Source organism: Pteropus medius, unplaced genomic scaffold (genome assembly GCF_902729225.1).
Source record: "Pteropus medius unplaced genomic scaffold, Ma_sr-lr_union100, whole genome shotgun sequence".
Classification (NCBI taxonomy): domain Eukaryota; kingdom Metazoa; phylum Chordata; class Mammalia; order Chiroptera; family Pteropodidae; genus Pteropus; species Pteropus medius.
Genome location: NW_024340701.1, coordinates 5,104,544 through 5,120,526, shown reverse-complemented (window position 1 = coordinate 5,120,526; position 15,983 = coordinate 5,104,544). Strand labels below are relative to the sequence as shown.

The 15,983-nt window shown below is 38.5% G+C and overlaps 1 protein-coding gene across 9 annotated transcripts in view; it reads right to left on the bottom strand.

Moving 5' to 3' along the window:
* ELAVL4 (ELAV like RNA binding protein 4) overlaps window positions 1-15,983 on the bottom strand; it is a 92,631-nt gene that overhangs the window by 51,792 nt on the left and 24,856 nt on the right. For 8 of the 9 annotated variants that reach the window (XM_039885698.1, XM_039885674.1, XM_039885647.1 and 5 more), the window contains exon 2: window positions 812-1,052. In XM_039885698.1, coding sequence (XP_039741632.1) covers window positions 812-1,052 — 241 coding nt within the window. Of the gene's footprint in view, window positions 1-811; window positions 1,053-6,072; window positions 6,082-15,983 lie in introns of those variants that run through there. The other variant, XM_039885706.1, reaches the window with a different exon arrangement.

The following is a 15,983-nucleotide window of genomic DNA, read 5'->3' as shown; positions in this document are numbered from 1 at the left end:
CCCCCCGCCACCTCATCCCATGCACATACATGCACACAACCCTGGCAAAGAATTACGGTATCAGTGTCTGGCAAACATTAGGTCCTCAATGAATGCTTGTCGATTAGGAAAAAAAATCAGAACCTAAAAATCTCAAGTATTGAAGTTGTTGTATAGGGTATCGTTTCACTTTCAAGGAAAAAGTCTCTGGTTTCTCAAAGAATATCTTCAAAACAAACAAATACATAAAATAAAATACCTCAAATGCAGATCTTCATTAAGCATTTCCCTCCTATTGTATAATAGTTTCTTTTATGAATAATCTGCTATCCTTAGGGCCTATTTCTCCCCAGGGACAAGGGGCAGTTGTGGTTGACCTCCTTCCACAAGTCCTCAGTTGGCCCCCTTAGAAACACTGTCTCAGACACATGGAAGAACATTGGACATACACAAACCAAGTATTTGAGAAGAAAGGAATAGGCAGATAAAAACTAGCTTAGAATATAGGGAGGGCAGAGAGCAGAACTGAGAACTAAAGAACAAAGGGAAGGGGTAGCTGATTAAGAATAAAAAGAGATAAAACTAAAGGGTTATGAGAAAACTCCAAATTCTTAATCCGCTCCCCAATCCTACCAATCTGAAGGAGGGTTTTCTGTAGTGTACATACACATATGAGTTTATGACTGTGTGCCCATGACATCTTGGAATGCAAGATCCACGCTGCAGACACTCAGGTGCCTCACCATGCCTGTGCATTTCTGCTAAGGTCTGCACATCTGATGGGAAAACGTAGCTGCAAATCCCAAGCCTAGAATATTGAAGAAGAGCATACCTGTAATTTTGTCTCTCACGAGTTTGCAGGATTCTATTTCACCAATGCTCCCAAAGAGACTCCTGAATTCCTCTTGGGTCATATTCTGGGGTAAATAGTTGACTATGAGGTTGGTTTTGCTGTCATCTGTGGCTGCCCCTGTCTGCATGGGAGAAGGACAGTTTCTATTGTTGCTGGAGGGTCCATTGCTTGTATTGGATGTCGGGCCATTTGACACCTGAGGCTCCATGGTGCTAATTATCTAAACAAACATAAAAATAATAAAAATAAGCCTTTTGAAATCTCAAAGACATAATTAAAGTCTCTTTAAAATTTTAATTTAATTTCGTTTTTTTTTGTGTGTGTGAAAAAGAAAGGAACAAGATAAAGCAAAATGGAGTAAAAGAGACTGGGATGTGAGCATAGCCAATTTAGAAGCATGTTTTAAACCAAAATGTTAAACTTCCCTTGCTATTTTTAGGCTAGCCCATAGATTTTGAACACAGACTAGAATGCAGTGGGAACTCTCCCATTATTTTGTTAATGAAAAGCTAATTCCTGTTTTCATTACACAATCACTCTCAGAAATGTATACTTAAGCCATACCAAATTATAATTAAAATGTAAAGTAATAATCATGATTAAAATTATAGTTCCATTAAAGCTGAAAAAGCTAAATATAGAGGGCTACACTCACAAGATCAAATACAGTACCTGTTTATTAACTATCTCATAAAGCAAAATGACATTAAATTAAGTAGGGCCATTCCATATGAGAAGGGTTTAGATTTTCACTGATGCTTAATCACTGATCAAACTTTCATAAGCGCATGCTGGGGAGCTATGAAGTCATCTAATGATATTTTGACCCAGCCACTCTGTTACTGTTTCTCCTGGACCTCTAATAAAAAACAAGAAGAAAAAGTTCTCTTTAGGTTTTCACCTTTCATCCAGCACATCCTGAGGCTGTCCTCTCACACATACTCAAAAAGGACTTCCCCTGGATTTAAACAGTTAAGTAAACAAATGTGTGAACTGTTCCAGGTAGACAGCATGCAAGGGAATAAAGAGATGAATAAATCTTAGTCTCTACCCTCAAGGAGTTTACTGTCTATGGCAGACACAGACAGACAAACGGCTTGCAGGACAATAGACATGTAGCGGAGGAGCAGTCAACCCTGCTAATAAGATAGGGGATTCAGGGAAAGTATTGAGAAGATGACGCTAGAATGAGGTTTTACATTGAAAACGAGGTTAAGCTCATGAAGGTTCCCTGTATGGTATGACAAACATGGAGATTCACGAAAATTCAGAGCCAGAAAAGACTCAAGGGAATAAAATCTAGTTCAAAACTCTCATGTTTGAGATGAATTCTGGAGATATCCAGCAACGTCTTTGTCATTATGGGAAAGTGGGGCAGAGTCTGGGCCTGCACCCAATTTTCCTGGCCTCAAATGCAGCCTATCAGTCCCACTTTTCTATCCTGTCCTACCACTATCCCTTACTCATCCTTCGTGATACAGCTTTTGTTTCCTCTGAAATTGATCATGGACTCCTTGGAAATGGAATCATGCTCTGCCATTAATTAGCTGTGTGACCTTGGGGAAGAAACTTAAACTTTAGGAGATTTTGTTTTTCTCATGTGAAAAATGAGAACAATGCTGTCTGCCTTGCTAGGTGGTAAGAAGGATCTGCTGACACGATGTATGTAAAGCACCTGAATAGCGGGGGGAACATAACCACAATCATTGACATTTATTAAAGTCACTCTGCCAATCACCTGATGTGACTTCTCTCATTGACTCCTGACAAGATGGCAATGAGGCATATTCTAATATTCTATACATTTTATACATGAGAAAACCAAAGGTTAGCTGTCATCTGATAACTAGTAGCTTCCATTATTATTACCTTTTGGCTTCTTGGAGAATTTTAATAGAATACACATGTAGTGAAGCATACAAATCTTAAGTGTACAACTCAAAAAATGTTTACAAATTGAACACAACTCATACCAGAGAAACCACCTTTCAGACCACGAAGTAGAACATGACTAGCATCCCTATAGCCTTCCTCGTGTTCCCATTATAGGTAATCACTATTACTTGTAACCACTAATACAATAGGTAACCACTATTTTGACTTCTAATCTGTAGATTTCGTTTATTTGTTTTTGAACTTTTTACGCATGGAATCACACCATACATACTATTTTATGTCTTCTCACACATTGTGTCTGGGTGTCATTCATATTGTTAGATATAATGGTGGGTTGTTCTTCTTCACTGCCGTATAGAATTCCATTGTATGAAAACATCACATTTTATTTATCTCTTCTACAGTTGATGAACATTTGGGTTGCTTCTAGTTTTTAACTATGATAGACAATGCTGCTATGAGTATTATGTACATTTTTTTGATGTACATACACACACATGTCTGTTGGGAATATTTCTGGGAGTCTACTTTTGGGGTCATAGGGTGTATGTATGTTCAGCTTTTAGATACTGTCAACAGTTTTTCAAAGTGGTTGCACCAATTTACACTCCCACTGGCAGAGTATGAAAGTTCTAATTGCTGCACATCCTCATCAACATTCAGAGACTCTTTTTTGGTTTCATTTTGTTTTTACTTATTTTCTCATCAGAAGCACAGTGGAATAGTAAAAAAGGAATGAGTTTTTAGGCAAGGCAATGGCTGACTTAAAATTCTAGTTCTATCATTTATTAGCTGTGCAGTCTCAGGCAGGTTACCTCAATACTCCAAGTTTCAGTTTTCTCTTTGTAAACTTGAATAAAGCCTATCATGCAGAGTTATCTTCAGAACGAGATCACATATGTATTTAATTAAGTACCTACAATGTAAAGTGCTTAGAGTCATCATAGCTATTATTCCTCATCATGCCCTACACAGGTGAGTGTTACTCCACTTGTTTCCTCTTCTGATGATCACAAGTGGGAAATGAAACCAAGAAAAAGAAGACTCAAGAGGCATCAGGGAAATAAGGCAGATTGAGGATGATGGGGAGCTTCTAAGATTCTTTACCATCATGTAAGTAACTTTTATCATATCACCAGAAACTTTCTTCTTGGATTCAGGTCAACTATGAGATTCTGGAAGGCTAGTCCAGACAGCAAGTAGAAAGTAAAGAGCTCCTGAGAAGAATCTTAAATCAAGCTCTCCTCAGCACTGATAAAAACTGCACCCACCAAAGCCTATTCGGCTGTTCTTGCCTGGAGGCAAGGGTCCAGGATAAAATGAGGGAGCTGTGCCCAGGGGAGGGGTCATGCCAATGGAGATGATGTCGAGCATCATCACAGCCTGGCTGGGAGGCAGGCATCTGCTCTGCCAAGTAGTCCAGCCTCCTGGGTCTGTTGCAGCACCTCCATTTGCTGTGTCGTCTCACTGCTTAAGTGAGTCAGGTGTCCAGGCAACAAACATACGGAGCACTGCCAACTCGATAAGGAACTTGAAAAACAGAGTTTATCCAATTCAAGAGGCTTGGCTGGCAGAACCACAGAGCTTCCCAACTATTACATTTTGATTTAATGGCAAAAAAACCTGTCCTATAATCTTTAGAACATCCTCCCTGCTCTCCACCTTTCTCAGGTTACCCTTCTAAGGCTCTCCCACAAACACCTAGAAAATATCCTGTATTGTGGCAGCTTTTTGTGTGTTAATGATGGAGTATGAGAAAGAATGTAAATCATACCTAAGCATGTTGTGACTCTGTGGGACCAAGATTGTTAAAGGTCACCTGAAATCCAGGTTCATCTTTTGTTCATTGGATGCTCACCTCACAGACACATGTGGTGAAAGCCAGCCACTTGTCCAGGTGAACATCTCACAGGTCTCCCTGCTCCAGTAAGGTTTAGGAAGTGTCAAATCTGCAGCAAAGTAATTTCAGTTCCTCCGTCAGCTTTCTGGATCTCCTTACATCTTACGTGGATTTCCTAATATATGTTGACTCTTGAAGTTGAGCCCCATCTGTACATCAGACCATCTGAAATGGGCCCAAACCTTGGAAAAGGAGCCATGAGATGCAATGTTTGGTACTGAGCTAATCCAATTGAAACACACCTACACGTAGGCCAAGTCGTTCTCACCTAATGGAGATGGAGCTCACTTTGCTATGCATACACACTACACAGTTATCTTTTTGTGCTTTCAGAAGGAACCAATAAAAATACACATGCACACAGAGTTTCCTCAACAAAAACATACAGTTCCACAGTTGAGAAACATTTGCAAATGTGTTAATATACCTCGTGTAATAAGACCCCTCACTGGTCTTAATGGTGCATCCTAGGATGCAAGACAGGCTTACAAAAAGAATCAGAAATGTAAAACATCAGAATAAAATCTGACATACAAGTGAACCAAGAGGATTTCAAACTATTATTTGGAAAATAAGAGAAGGTGCCAAGATAGAAAGATTTCAAACCCAAGAATATGAAACTACAGCTTTCAGAGTTACATGGTAGATCTTAAAGAGAAGACACCTGTAATCTCTACTTGGGACAGAGACCAGAGGTAAACATGTGTGTTAGTGGGAAGCACATCCTCCAATAAGCACAGAGCCTGGCTCTGCAAAATCAGAACACTTGCTTCCCCAGCCTACGGTTTTTGACATTCTAACAGTACAATTTTCACTGCAAATAAATAAATCAGTTATTCAAGGGTGCATTTGTATTTTAATGAAACATTTGGTGGCTCTCACAGCCAACTTTGCAGCTGACCAGGTTCCAAACTCCTGACTTGCCTTCCTTCTTTCTTCTGAACAGCAATTAAGAACAGAATTATAGTCAGCATCCAGGACAGAGCATTGAGGAGGTTCAGTTGACTTCAAACTCTAATGGCTGTACAAAGCACTGCATTAAATCTTTTATGTTCCCATGATATATTTTAAGAAACATTATACAGGCAGAAAATTTCAGGGATAAACTATTTAGAGCAGTGAACAATAACGTAGGCACTCAAATCCTGTCATTGTAAATGTCGATGGTTTGAATGACTAATTACTCACACTCAGCGCATTAACCTCACCCCTCCCACCACTTTTTTTTCTGCAAAATATACAACAAAAGCAAGAGAGAAGGCTTCAGACAGGCAGCTGTGGGATTATCTGTCAGGGTCATTTATCTCTGTGGAGGGGGAGTAAGAAGCAGAGGCCGGGTCAGCCTCTTTCTCAGGGTGCTCCTGAAAAAAACAGCCAACCCTCACTGCCCTTCATGGCATCTCCCTTGACACAATCCTGGGTCCTTCCCAATGGCCCTAATGACCTCTTCCATCACATATCTCTCTGTTATGCACCCAAGGTATCTATAACACTACTTTCTGAACATGTCAGGTCACAGGCACATAAAAAAGGGATTTATTTCCATTATGGTTAGTTCTGGGTATGTTAGATGGATAGAGATGGAGCCCCAGTGTGCCAGACACTGTGCCAGGGGATACAGAGATAACACAGACAAGGAGCTGACCCTCGCTAAGTTCACAGTGTTGATGCACGACAGATATCAGAGAACATTAGGGACCATAGAGCCCAATCCCGTAATTTTAATGACGAAGAAATTGAGGACAAGAGAGGAGAAATGACTTGCCTAAGGTCACATTGCTAGTTAGAGGCAGAGATGTGACTTAAGACCAGGTCTATAGACTATCTCACCTGAGTACTCTCGTGATAATGCAAACATGGATGAGGGCTTACTTCTTTTTTGGTGGGGAGGAGGTGAGGGGTGGTCTTATCATAGAAATACACTTGAATAGAGGTGTAGAGATGTGTTTACCTCTATGCTTTTCTGAGTAGAGCACTTAACAGTTCACAAAGAATGGAGACAGGAACTCTGAGCTCCATGGCAGAGAGACCACATCTGTTTTGTTTATTACTATATCTCCTGCATGTTGAACAAGCCCTGACAGCACGTTCTGGATAGAGTATTGAATGAAAGTCCTTGCATGTCCAATAGATCACTAAATCTCTCAAACAACCCTGTGAAATACAAGCTGATAAGGTATTACTGTCATCTGCATTTTACATATAACAAAAGAAGACAGAACACTTACTGAGTACTTATTATATACCAGGCATACATTTGGATATTATTTCAAATGCAGATTTTAAGAGCTATTCATTCAAGGAGGAGAGCTGAAACTTTGGTTGACGTGGATCCCCTAGAGAACCTGTTGAAGCCTTTGCCCTTTCTCCTCAGAAAAAAATATTCATGCATGAAACATTTCACGTACACTAAAGCCAATCTTTTGTCTCCAGATTGAATCCCTAAATCGATTCTTCCCACTCAAGCTTGGGACATTTTTGGAGGACCTCTGCATAGATTAACACTCTTTTCACTTCTTGATTGGAAAGTTTAGAACCCCACTCCCCCACCCTCCTACTAACCTACCTCCACCCCACTCTTCATACAAGGTCGGGGAGAACTATCAGTTGAGCACGCTGGCAGTATTTAGTCCATTCTAAAATTCTAAAAATGTACTTGAGTACTAAAGTGCTAAAAATGTATTTAAAACCTCCTTTAATATTTCCTTCATTAGCTCATAAATTTCTTACACCTCCCTTTGTCCCCACTTTTTACAAGGCTTTCATTTGCTCGTTTGGGGGAAGTCAGGCTAGAGAGTTACAGGGCCGATCCTTACAACTGAGGACAGTGTCATTGTCAAGGGCCTAGAGAGCCATATCACAGGTAGCCCCTTCACCAACCCTGTCAGCCATATCGCATCCTGTCTTTGCTCCAATAAAAATGTCAGTCTGACAATAAACTGTATGATATCGCATTTATGTATCTTAATATAGTTTACACTTTCAGGATTTATTTCATAAGGCAATGAAAGTTTACAAGTTTACATTTACAGGAACCTGCCCTGCTGTAGAACTCACTACTGACGTTCATCATCCAAGAGCCCAGTGCATGGGGCTCCTGGCAGTCCGCAACTTCTGGTTTTCTGGTGGAGAGAAGGCCTTGATTCTCAACTCAAGCAAAAGAATCAAGAAAAAAAGAGCCGAAAAGGTCACAGGAAAATAATTTTTCCAAATACTGTCCACTCTACTTTGAGCGCCCTCTAAATGTAAGCATTCCCAGAAACTAGAAAGATGCTAAAGGAATGTACTGATTGCAAACATGTCTCAGGTGTGAACATCTGAGACACACAGGTATTTTATTAAATATTTTAACGAGTATTTAAAGGTGTTTTCTTTTACCATGTTGGAAGGACTTTTCAAAATTTATGTATGAAGGCTAACCCTTATATAATAGAGCAAGTGCTCCCAAGAGCATGAAGAATAATGTTTACCAAGGGCAGTCACTGCATCAAACCATTAAAGAAATAGGTTTAAATTATTCATGAGAACAAAAATAAAAGTCCTAATTCTCTTTGTAGGCTTTTCCCATTTAACCCTTATAAAGTTCTGACATGCAGTATGTTAGACTCTGGTGAAGCAGCCCAAACTACTGGATTTCATCTGCTTTTCAAAAGTCTGAAAAATAAATCCTTGAAGTTAGAAAATTACACAGCAGGCTCTGTGTTCCTCAATACAGATATTATTTTTAGGAATAATTCCTCACTTCTCTTCTTGCTCCTTGAAAGATGCCTAAACTGTCCTTACAAACCCCCAATTTCATATTTCTTTAAAGTTCCGTCCATCAGTTCATCAAGTCCGTACTCTCCTCTCATTCTTTTCAAGAGGCTTTAATTCACTCAAGCCCCTTCAGGTTAATATTTTTTTTTCTAAACACGATGCTTTCCTGGTTATGATTTAATTGGGAAGGAAACACATGTTATTAATGGGGCCCCAAAGAAAGGGCTGAGATCAATTATCTGACCTCTCTAGGAAAAAGGAACTTGAGAATAACCCACCTCCCAACCAAATTATCGTGATGACTCACAAAGACCCTGGATTAGGGGAATCGGGCTGAAGTCTACACTCATGTCCCCCAAAACCAAGTTTCTGTAGATTCTGCTGGAAGGTAACTAGAAAACTCGAAAAAAAATATTTAATTCCAACTGGGGAAAACATGCTGACAGTTTAATAATACCTCTGGGCAGATGCACAGATAACCTGAAAGACCTATTTACTCTAAGAAGTTATATGGTAATAAATTCTCAGCATATCCTTAAAACAAGTATACTCAATGCAACACAAGTTTATTGAATGTTGTTATAGACCAAGGCATTGTTCTAGGAGTTGAGGAAACAAAAATAATTTGGTTCTTGCCCTTGAGGGTTCAAGTCGAGAAGATGGGAGAGGAGGGCAGGTAAACAAACAATTAATTAAAATAAATTGTATATACCCCTTTCTTTTAAGCAGTCCACTCTAAAATTTCTCTGATGACTCCCATTCTCAGCAAAAGCACATAAATGATATACACACAGACTAGTCCAATGCTGTTCTGACACTGAATTGACAGTCCTATTTCCGGTCTAAATGTCCATGTCCTAAACAAATGACTATTTGTAAAAATGAGGTAAGCTGGAGGCATTCCTCCTCTGAAATAGCATCTACTTCACTGGAGGTGAATACCAAGCATGCTGAAAGTATTCTCAGTGGTAGTAGTCAGGGCTTTTTAAAAAATCAGCAGCCACTAGAGAGAACAAGAAGCATTAATACTTAAAATAGCAGGGCCAGCATGGATATGAAAAGTGTAATCACCATTTAATTTCTCTTAGGCATTATTCTCAAATTCACAGAAAATCAAGTTTTTAATCTTCTTCCCCAGACACATCACACACATTTCTCTTCCTAAATAAATTACTGGCCCCCTTTATATCTTATAATGTTCCTTTAAGGTTTCAGTTTGGGCTTAAAATGATTTCCTGGTGTGTGCATCCTGGGACAGCCTTGGTAAAACCCCTGGGTATTTGGGTATTTGGTTTTAACAGACTTACAGCAAACTCTCCAGAGCTTGGGGATCGCTTGATCATCCAAGTCATTACAAACATGAGGCAACCAACCTTTCCTTCACCAGCCCACTCCCAACTCAGTCCCCTTTTCCAAAATGGCCACTAAATGAAAACAATCTCAAACTTTCAATAAGCTTTCTTTATTAAAAGCATATTTGAAAAAGACAAATGTTTTCATTTTAATATAAGTACAGTTTTGTGGGCAAGCTCTCAGGCTTCCTGCAAAAATATTAGCTCTAATAATAATATATATAAAAAAAAAACCCTGGAAAACAATTCCTTTCTCATCCTACTCCTTAAGCCCTCAAACTCTGAATGTTTAATGTGGACAAAATATCAAAATGCTTAATAATAATCTATGAGTACCTGTTGGGATGGGAACCAGTTATGATGGTAAATATATTATCTTCATCTTCCACACAAAGAACACTAATGAATCATTTGTAAAACTGCCCACAGACTGATTAAGTCCAACTTGTGTTCTGATGACATGCATAAACAATAGCCAGTGGCACAATTCATGTAAACATAAATATTGTATATTTATAAAATGCCTGGCTAATGGCTCAGAGTGTGAGCAAACTCACTGAGATTCAACTGTAAAAAGCATTGCGTTATTCCATATCTATATCATGATCTAAAGCATTGGGTAATGCCTCTGAATTTAAGTTTTATGGACACTCAGATTAAATTCTTCAGAAATCTACATAAAATATTTTTTATTTTGAAAAATGATACTTGTTTTCTTAACATAGTTGGGGTGGAGGTGGGAAGAGAATGGAGATGAATAGAGGTAGTATCTAGAAAAATCTGTACAAAGCAACCTTTTCTTTGTTAAGAGTTATTGTATAGTGCCAATGGCTCTTCCAATTGTGCAATTCAAGGGGGAGTACCTATTTGGGGGCATTCTGAAGCTAAAGATAATAAATGAAATGAAACAGTTCTCAGCACCTTAAAGCATGTGTAAGTGGCCATGCTAAATGAGACCCATGGACCATTCACAGCCTCATGTTATATCTACGCGTTTATTAGTGAAAAGATCCTGAACTTTATTCTGATAGGGTGGTTTTAAATTTAAAAACTGGTTTATCACACTTGAAATTTTATTTTTAATTTCCTCCTTCACTAGCTTCCTTCCTTTTCTTTTCTTTTCTCTTTCCTTTCCTTTCCTTTCTTTCCCTTCCTTCCTTCCTTCCTTCCTTCCTTCCTTCCTTCCTTCCTTCCTTCCTTCCTTCCTTCCTTCCTTCCCTCCCTCCTTCCTTCCTTCCCTCCCTCCTTTTTTTATAAGAAAGAAACTTCAGGAAAAAGGACTTTTTGACCTGATAGGAGAACTTTATTCCTCAAGCTATCTCAGGGAGGTAGTTGGACTACCATTCCTCCTGGATGCCCTCTGGGAAGGCAGATAGGTGCAAGTAAAGCTGGACTTATGAATTCGTGCTGATGAGAATGCAGATCCTGAGCTGTGAGAAGCATGTCTTTAAATTATCTGTGGACAACATGTTTACAGGTAACGTAGAAATTCAAGGTTCGCAACTGCCAAGCTTTAAGGTGCAATGACATAGTCTCTCTCATCATTATTGGTGGAACTATATATTGGTACAATGTTTCTGAACGTTATGTTCATAGTTTTGGACCAAATGATCCATTCTGAAGCCTAGAAAAAGAATCCAAAATTCTGTAGGCCAAAAGTATGCACAATAAGATATATTAAGAAAATTGTATCTGGAAGAGTGAAAAAATAACCTAAGGACTCAACAAGGGAGATGACTAAGTAAGTTATTGTACAGTTTTATGATGTAGTATTCTGCAATTGTTAAAATTATGTTTAAAATGGGTTTTTATGACATAAGGAAATGGTCAATGTAGAAAGAAGGTGAAATAAAAATTGATCATCTCGATTATATAAACATGCGCAGAGTGGGTGGGAAAAATAAAAATGCTAACAATAAATGGTAGGATTAGAGATGATTATTATACTTGTCTCACCTTTATTTTCCAATTTTTTTTACAATGAAAATATAGCACTTTTATAATATGAAAGCAAGTTATTTATTTTTTTTTAAAGAAAGAAAATGGCAAGTCCTTCAAACCATTTTGGAACCACAACATTAAAAATGATTCCATCTCCTTCCCAGAGACTTCGTGCAGGATCTCTCCTTGGCCACATTCTGTTTGTTCCTACATTAGAGGACATGCAGGAATCCAAATGAATAAAAACTGCATTTCTTAAAACAGTCTCTGGTTTGGTTTCTTTTTCACCTAAATCACTGTGTATTAGCAAGGTCACAATCTAAGTCTGCCTTATTGCCTGGCAGGAACCTTCGAGAGGAAAGCAAGGAGAGAAGATGATTTATAAGAAAACCATTCCCTGGATCAGGGAGTGAAAAGTACTGATCCGTTCTAAAAGCTCCTGCTGACAAACTCTGATATTATGAACATTCTGCACTTGGACAAAAGCTCCCACTTTTCTTAATTACATGGTTTGAGCAGGAGCCTGCTTTCAGGATCTGCCCAATCACACAACAGCCATCTATTTTCCCAACCGCAGCTGCCAAAATTCCCTGATCTCTGTTCTGTGCTCCATCTTCAAGGACATCTTGTGAATGTATGACACTGTCAAGCAGCATTCCATGCCATGCTTTGTAAGCTTCTCTCTCTTTCTCTCTCTCTCTCTCCCTCCCCCCCATATGGAAATCATCCTAATACATATTTATTTAAAATCTCATGAACAAGAAGCAAAGTGGAGAGGCAAAAAAATAAAATCATAAATACTAATTATCAGAATATTTGTCTGTTTTGAGGCAAATATTTTATTATGACAATGAACCACTAATATTCTCTGTCCTCTGTATGATGGGTTTGCTTTTGTTTTATGGAGTCTGTGTGTTGTAATTCATTGGGTACCCTCTTTGTTATATTGTTAAGAAAATGAGTGCCGAATCTCTAGTCCTCTGTGCATAAAGAAAGAGTAAAGGATCTCACAGCAAACTTTTGATTTTTTTTTAAAACACAAACTTTACTTCTAAATTTATCTTACTTTTAAATTCTCTTAATTTTCTTTACCTCAATTTCCTCATTGTTCAACTTTTAAAAACCTCCTACTAAATGTATTTTTATGGTTTGCCCTATAACAACAACATAAATTTTTGGATTAGAACAGAGAATAAATAAGTTAATATTTCTGTCTTTATAATTTTGTCTTTTTCAAAAAATAGGCTTTTGAAATCTTACTAATTCATACTAATTGGGCAAGAGTCAAATCGGCATTTAAAAAATTCAGAAGTAGTAATACTTTTAAAAGCACATGATAACATTTCAAAATAATTACCTTTATATTAAAATGCAAACTGTATAATATATAATTCTCAGGCCCTTTCAGGACTAATTTACTACAACCCTAAGAATAATTTGGATATGATACCTCTATATACACTAAGATATGGAAAAGAGTTTACTTCTTTGAGTAGGGTAACCTTGTCCTTTGAAATCATAGATACAAATTAAATTTTCTTGGCAAACTCTTCCAACTTTTGATGTATTTTTTTTTTATCTCGGAAATTTACCTTTTAAAAAAGTGAAACACTCACAAATACTCAGAATCAGCTATTGTCAAATGAGTGCAAATTTCTTTTGTACAGGTATATTTTAAAGCAAGTTATAAGTCATGATTTAATAATGATAATATAGTGCTTCATTTGAACAGTCCCTCCCCATAACTGAAGTTAGCTCTTAAAAGAAGAAAAACAGTACAAAGAAACAAAAGCCAAGCTAAGTTCCTTAACAGTAATGAGTTCCTTTGATGAGCCAGAGGCCATTATGTTAAATGCCAAGGATATAAGGAAAGAAAAGGGGTTCCTGTCTGTAAGGAAGTAAATAAACAAACAAACAAATAAGTAAGTAAGTAAGTAAGTACTATATAAGGTAAGTAAGTAAGTAAGTAAGTAAGTAAGTAAGTACTATATAATGTCATAAATGTGGTAATGGGAAAGTATATACAAAGTGCCTAGCAAAGTCCTTACTCAGAACATGGCAAAGGCTTAAGAAGTGGAGATCTTGTGATAAAGCTGATTAAAAAGTGCTTTGGGGTACACAGGTAAACGTGTAGCCATGCAATTGCCATTAACTCCTTCCAATACTACCAACAGTTGGCACAAAATAAATGGTGATTAGTGTCTTCACGTACATCACTTAATTCTCCCACAACTTTGCAGTAGGTAACTGTAATTGCCCCATTTATCTCTGAGGAAACTTGAGCTTGAAGAAGTGTAGTCACCCTGCACATGATGGAGAAATGAGGCTTTGGGCAGTGTCCACTGTCACTCAGCCAAAACTGCAACTTGAACTCAAACCTGAAACAAAATTCCATGCCCTTTCCTAAACCACCAAGTCTGAGGAAAAAGTTCCCATCACCATAAAATGCAACCCAGTAGTCTTAGAGAAAGTAAATGACCTAATCCGATTAAAACCATTCTAAGCTGTGTATCCGCTGTTAGTCAGTAAAAACTAACAAATAAATGTCTTATGGGAAAGATCTTAATTCAAAATTCTACATGGTGTAATGGAAAGAGCATGAGGGTTGAAGTTGATCTGATCTGGGTTTGAAAACCAGCTCCAGCCTTGACCTTGGTTTAGCCACTTAAGAAGACTTGCCGAGGTGCAATTTAAATTTACTCATCTGAAAAATTCGAACAATTCTTTCTGCCTTGCAGGGTTGCTGTGAAGATTAAAAATAACAAATTTAAGGCTTCTGGCTCAGAGCCTGGCACAAGTAAGCACTCAATACACGTTCACTCCCCTTGTCCAAAATGCAACGTTCTGAAAATATATGCCCATTAAATAAGGTGGTGCAGGTGGCAAAGTTGACTAATCTCAGAGCTGGTAAAAATTATCCTCGGAATTTAATTTCTGAAATAGAAAAGAACACTCTAAAAGGTTACTACTCCTCACCTATGTCAATAGCTATTTCCTTCATCTTCAAAATGCTTCACAAACATTAACTATTAAGTTCTTACAGTAATACCAGTCAGGAAAATACAGTGCAAAGGGGGAGGGATAAAGTGGACTATAAAAAATGAATAACGTATGCACCATTTTTAACACTTACAGACACAATTTCTGGTACACTTTTCCCTCTTAAAAAAAACCCCTCTACTATGAATGGGTTAACTTCGACGTATGTAATAAGCGCAGTCATTGGGATTTCTGATTTCCAGAAAGGAAACCGTCTTCTTTTCATGGGAAATTTCAGTAAATTGCCACAGTACATTCTGTATACTGATAGCAGAAGGCATTTCTGGCTTTCCACATGGACCTAATCAGGGTGGAAGAGCAGGGGTTGTTCTTGGTCTACTCTCTACCTAGACTGCTACTTCCTTCAGGTGGACTCCAAGAAGGAGTTACATTGGCTGAATGCACTTCAAGAGAATTTTTCATGGCCCTTTGGAAAGATGTGGTGGGAAGTGCAGCATTAATACAGCAAGTATTATTTCCCTGGAGAAATGAGATGAACTTTACAAAGTCACTAGAAAGACTTCATTAAATCACATGCTAGACTTAGGAAATTTTATAAGCACATTCACACCCAACATCCCGTTTAATCTTTGAGAAGATGCTAAGAGACGGGTGGGATTCTGGTCCACCTCTCTGTCGCCATGTTACATGTTACATGTTGCATGTCACAGGTGAACAAACTAAAAGTGAAAGAGCAAATGGAGAGTGACTAGCCCTTGTTCACAAGGTGCAGAGTTGGGATCGAACTAAGGTGTTCCCGTCACTGACTCCCATCTTCCTCCTTGGCCACCATAACCACCATTAGCCCTGGAAAGCACACTCTGGGACACATCATGCTGCAGCCAGCAATGACAAACCAGAACATACTGGGTTCTCTCCTGTGCTACACTCTGCACAAGCCCTTCTGTTGGCCTGGAAAGCCCTCCTCTCTCACCATCAGGCCTAATATCCCCTTCCCCAATACCCTACCTCGGCTCCTACCTCTGTCCCTTACACATGCTTCCATCATAGACTTTTACCACACAGCATTGAGACTCTCCATATTCCTGTCTCTCTCACTGGACTGTGAGCTCCTTGAGAACAGGCACTGTGTTTGATTCATTTATAATCCCAGGGACCACCGCAGAGCTCCAGGTTTTGTTGGTAGAATGAATGAATGAATAGCTCTCTAAGTACTCGCCTGCTCTCCATAGCTAAATCTACTTTACTTGCTCTGTTCTCCACCCTCTGCTCTCATCATAAACCTCTCTCCTCTATAAAATCAATT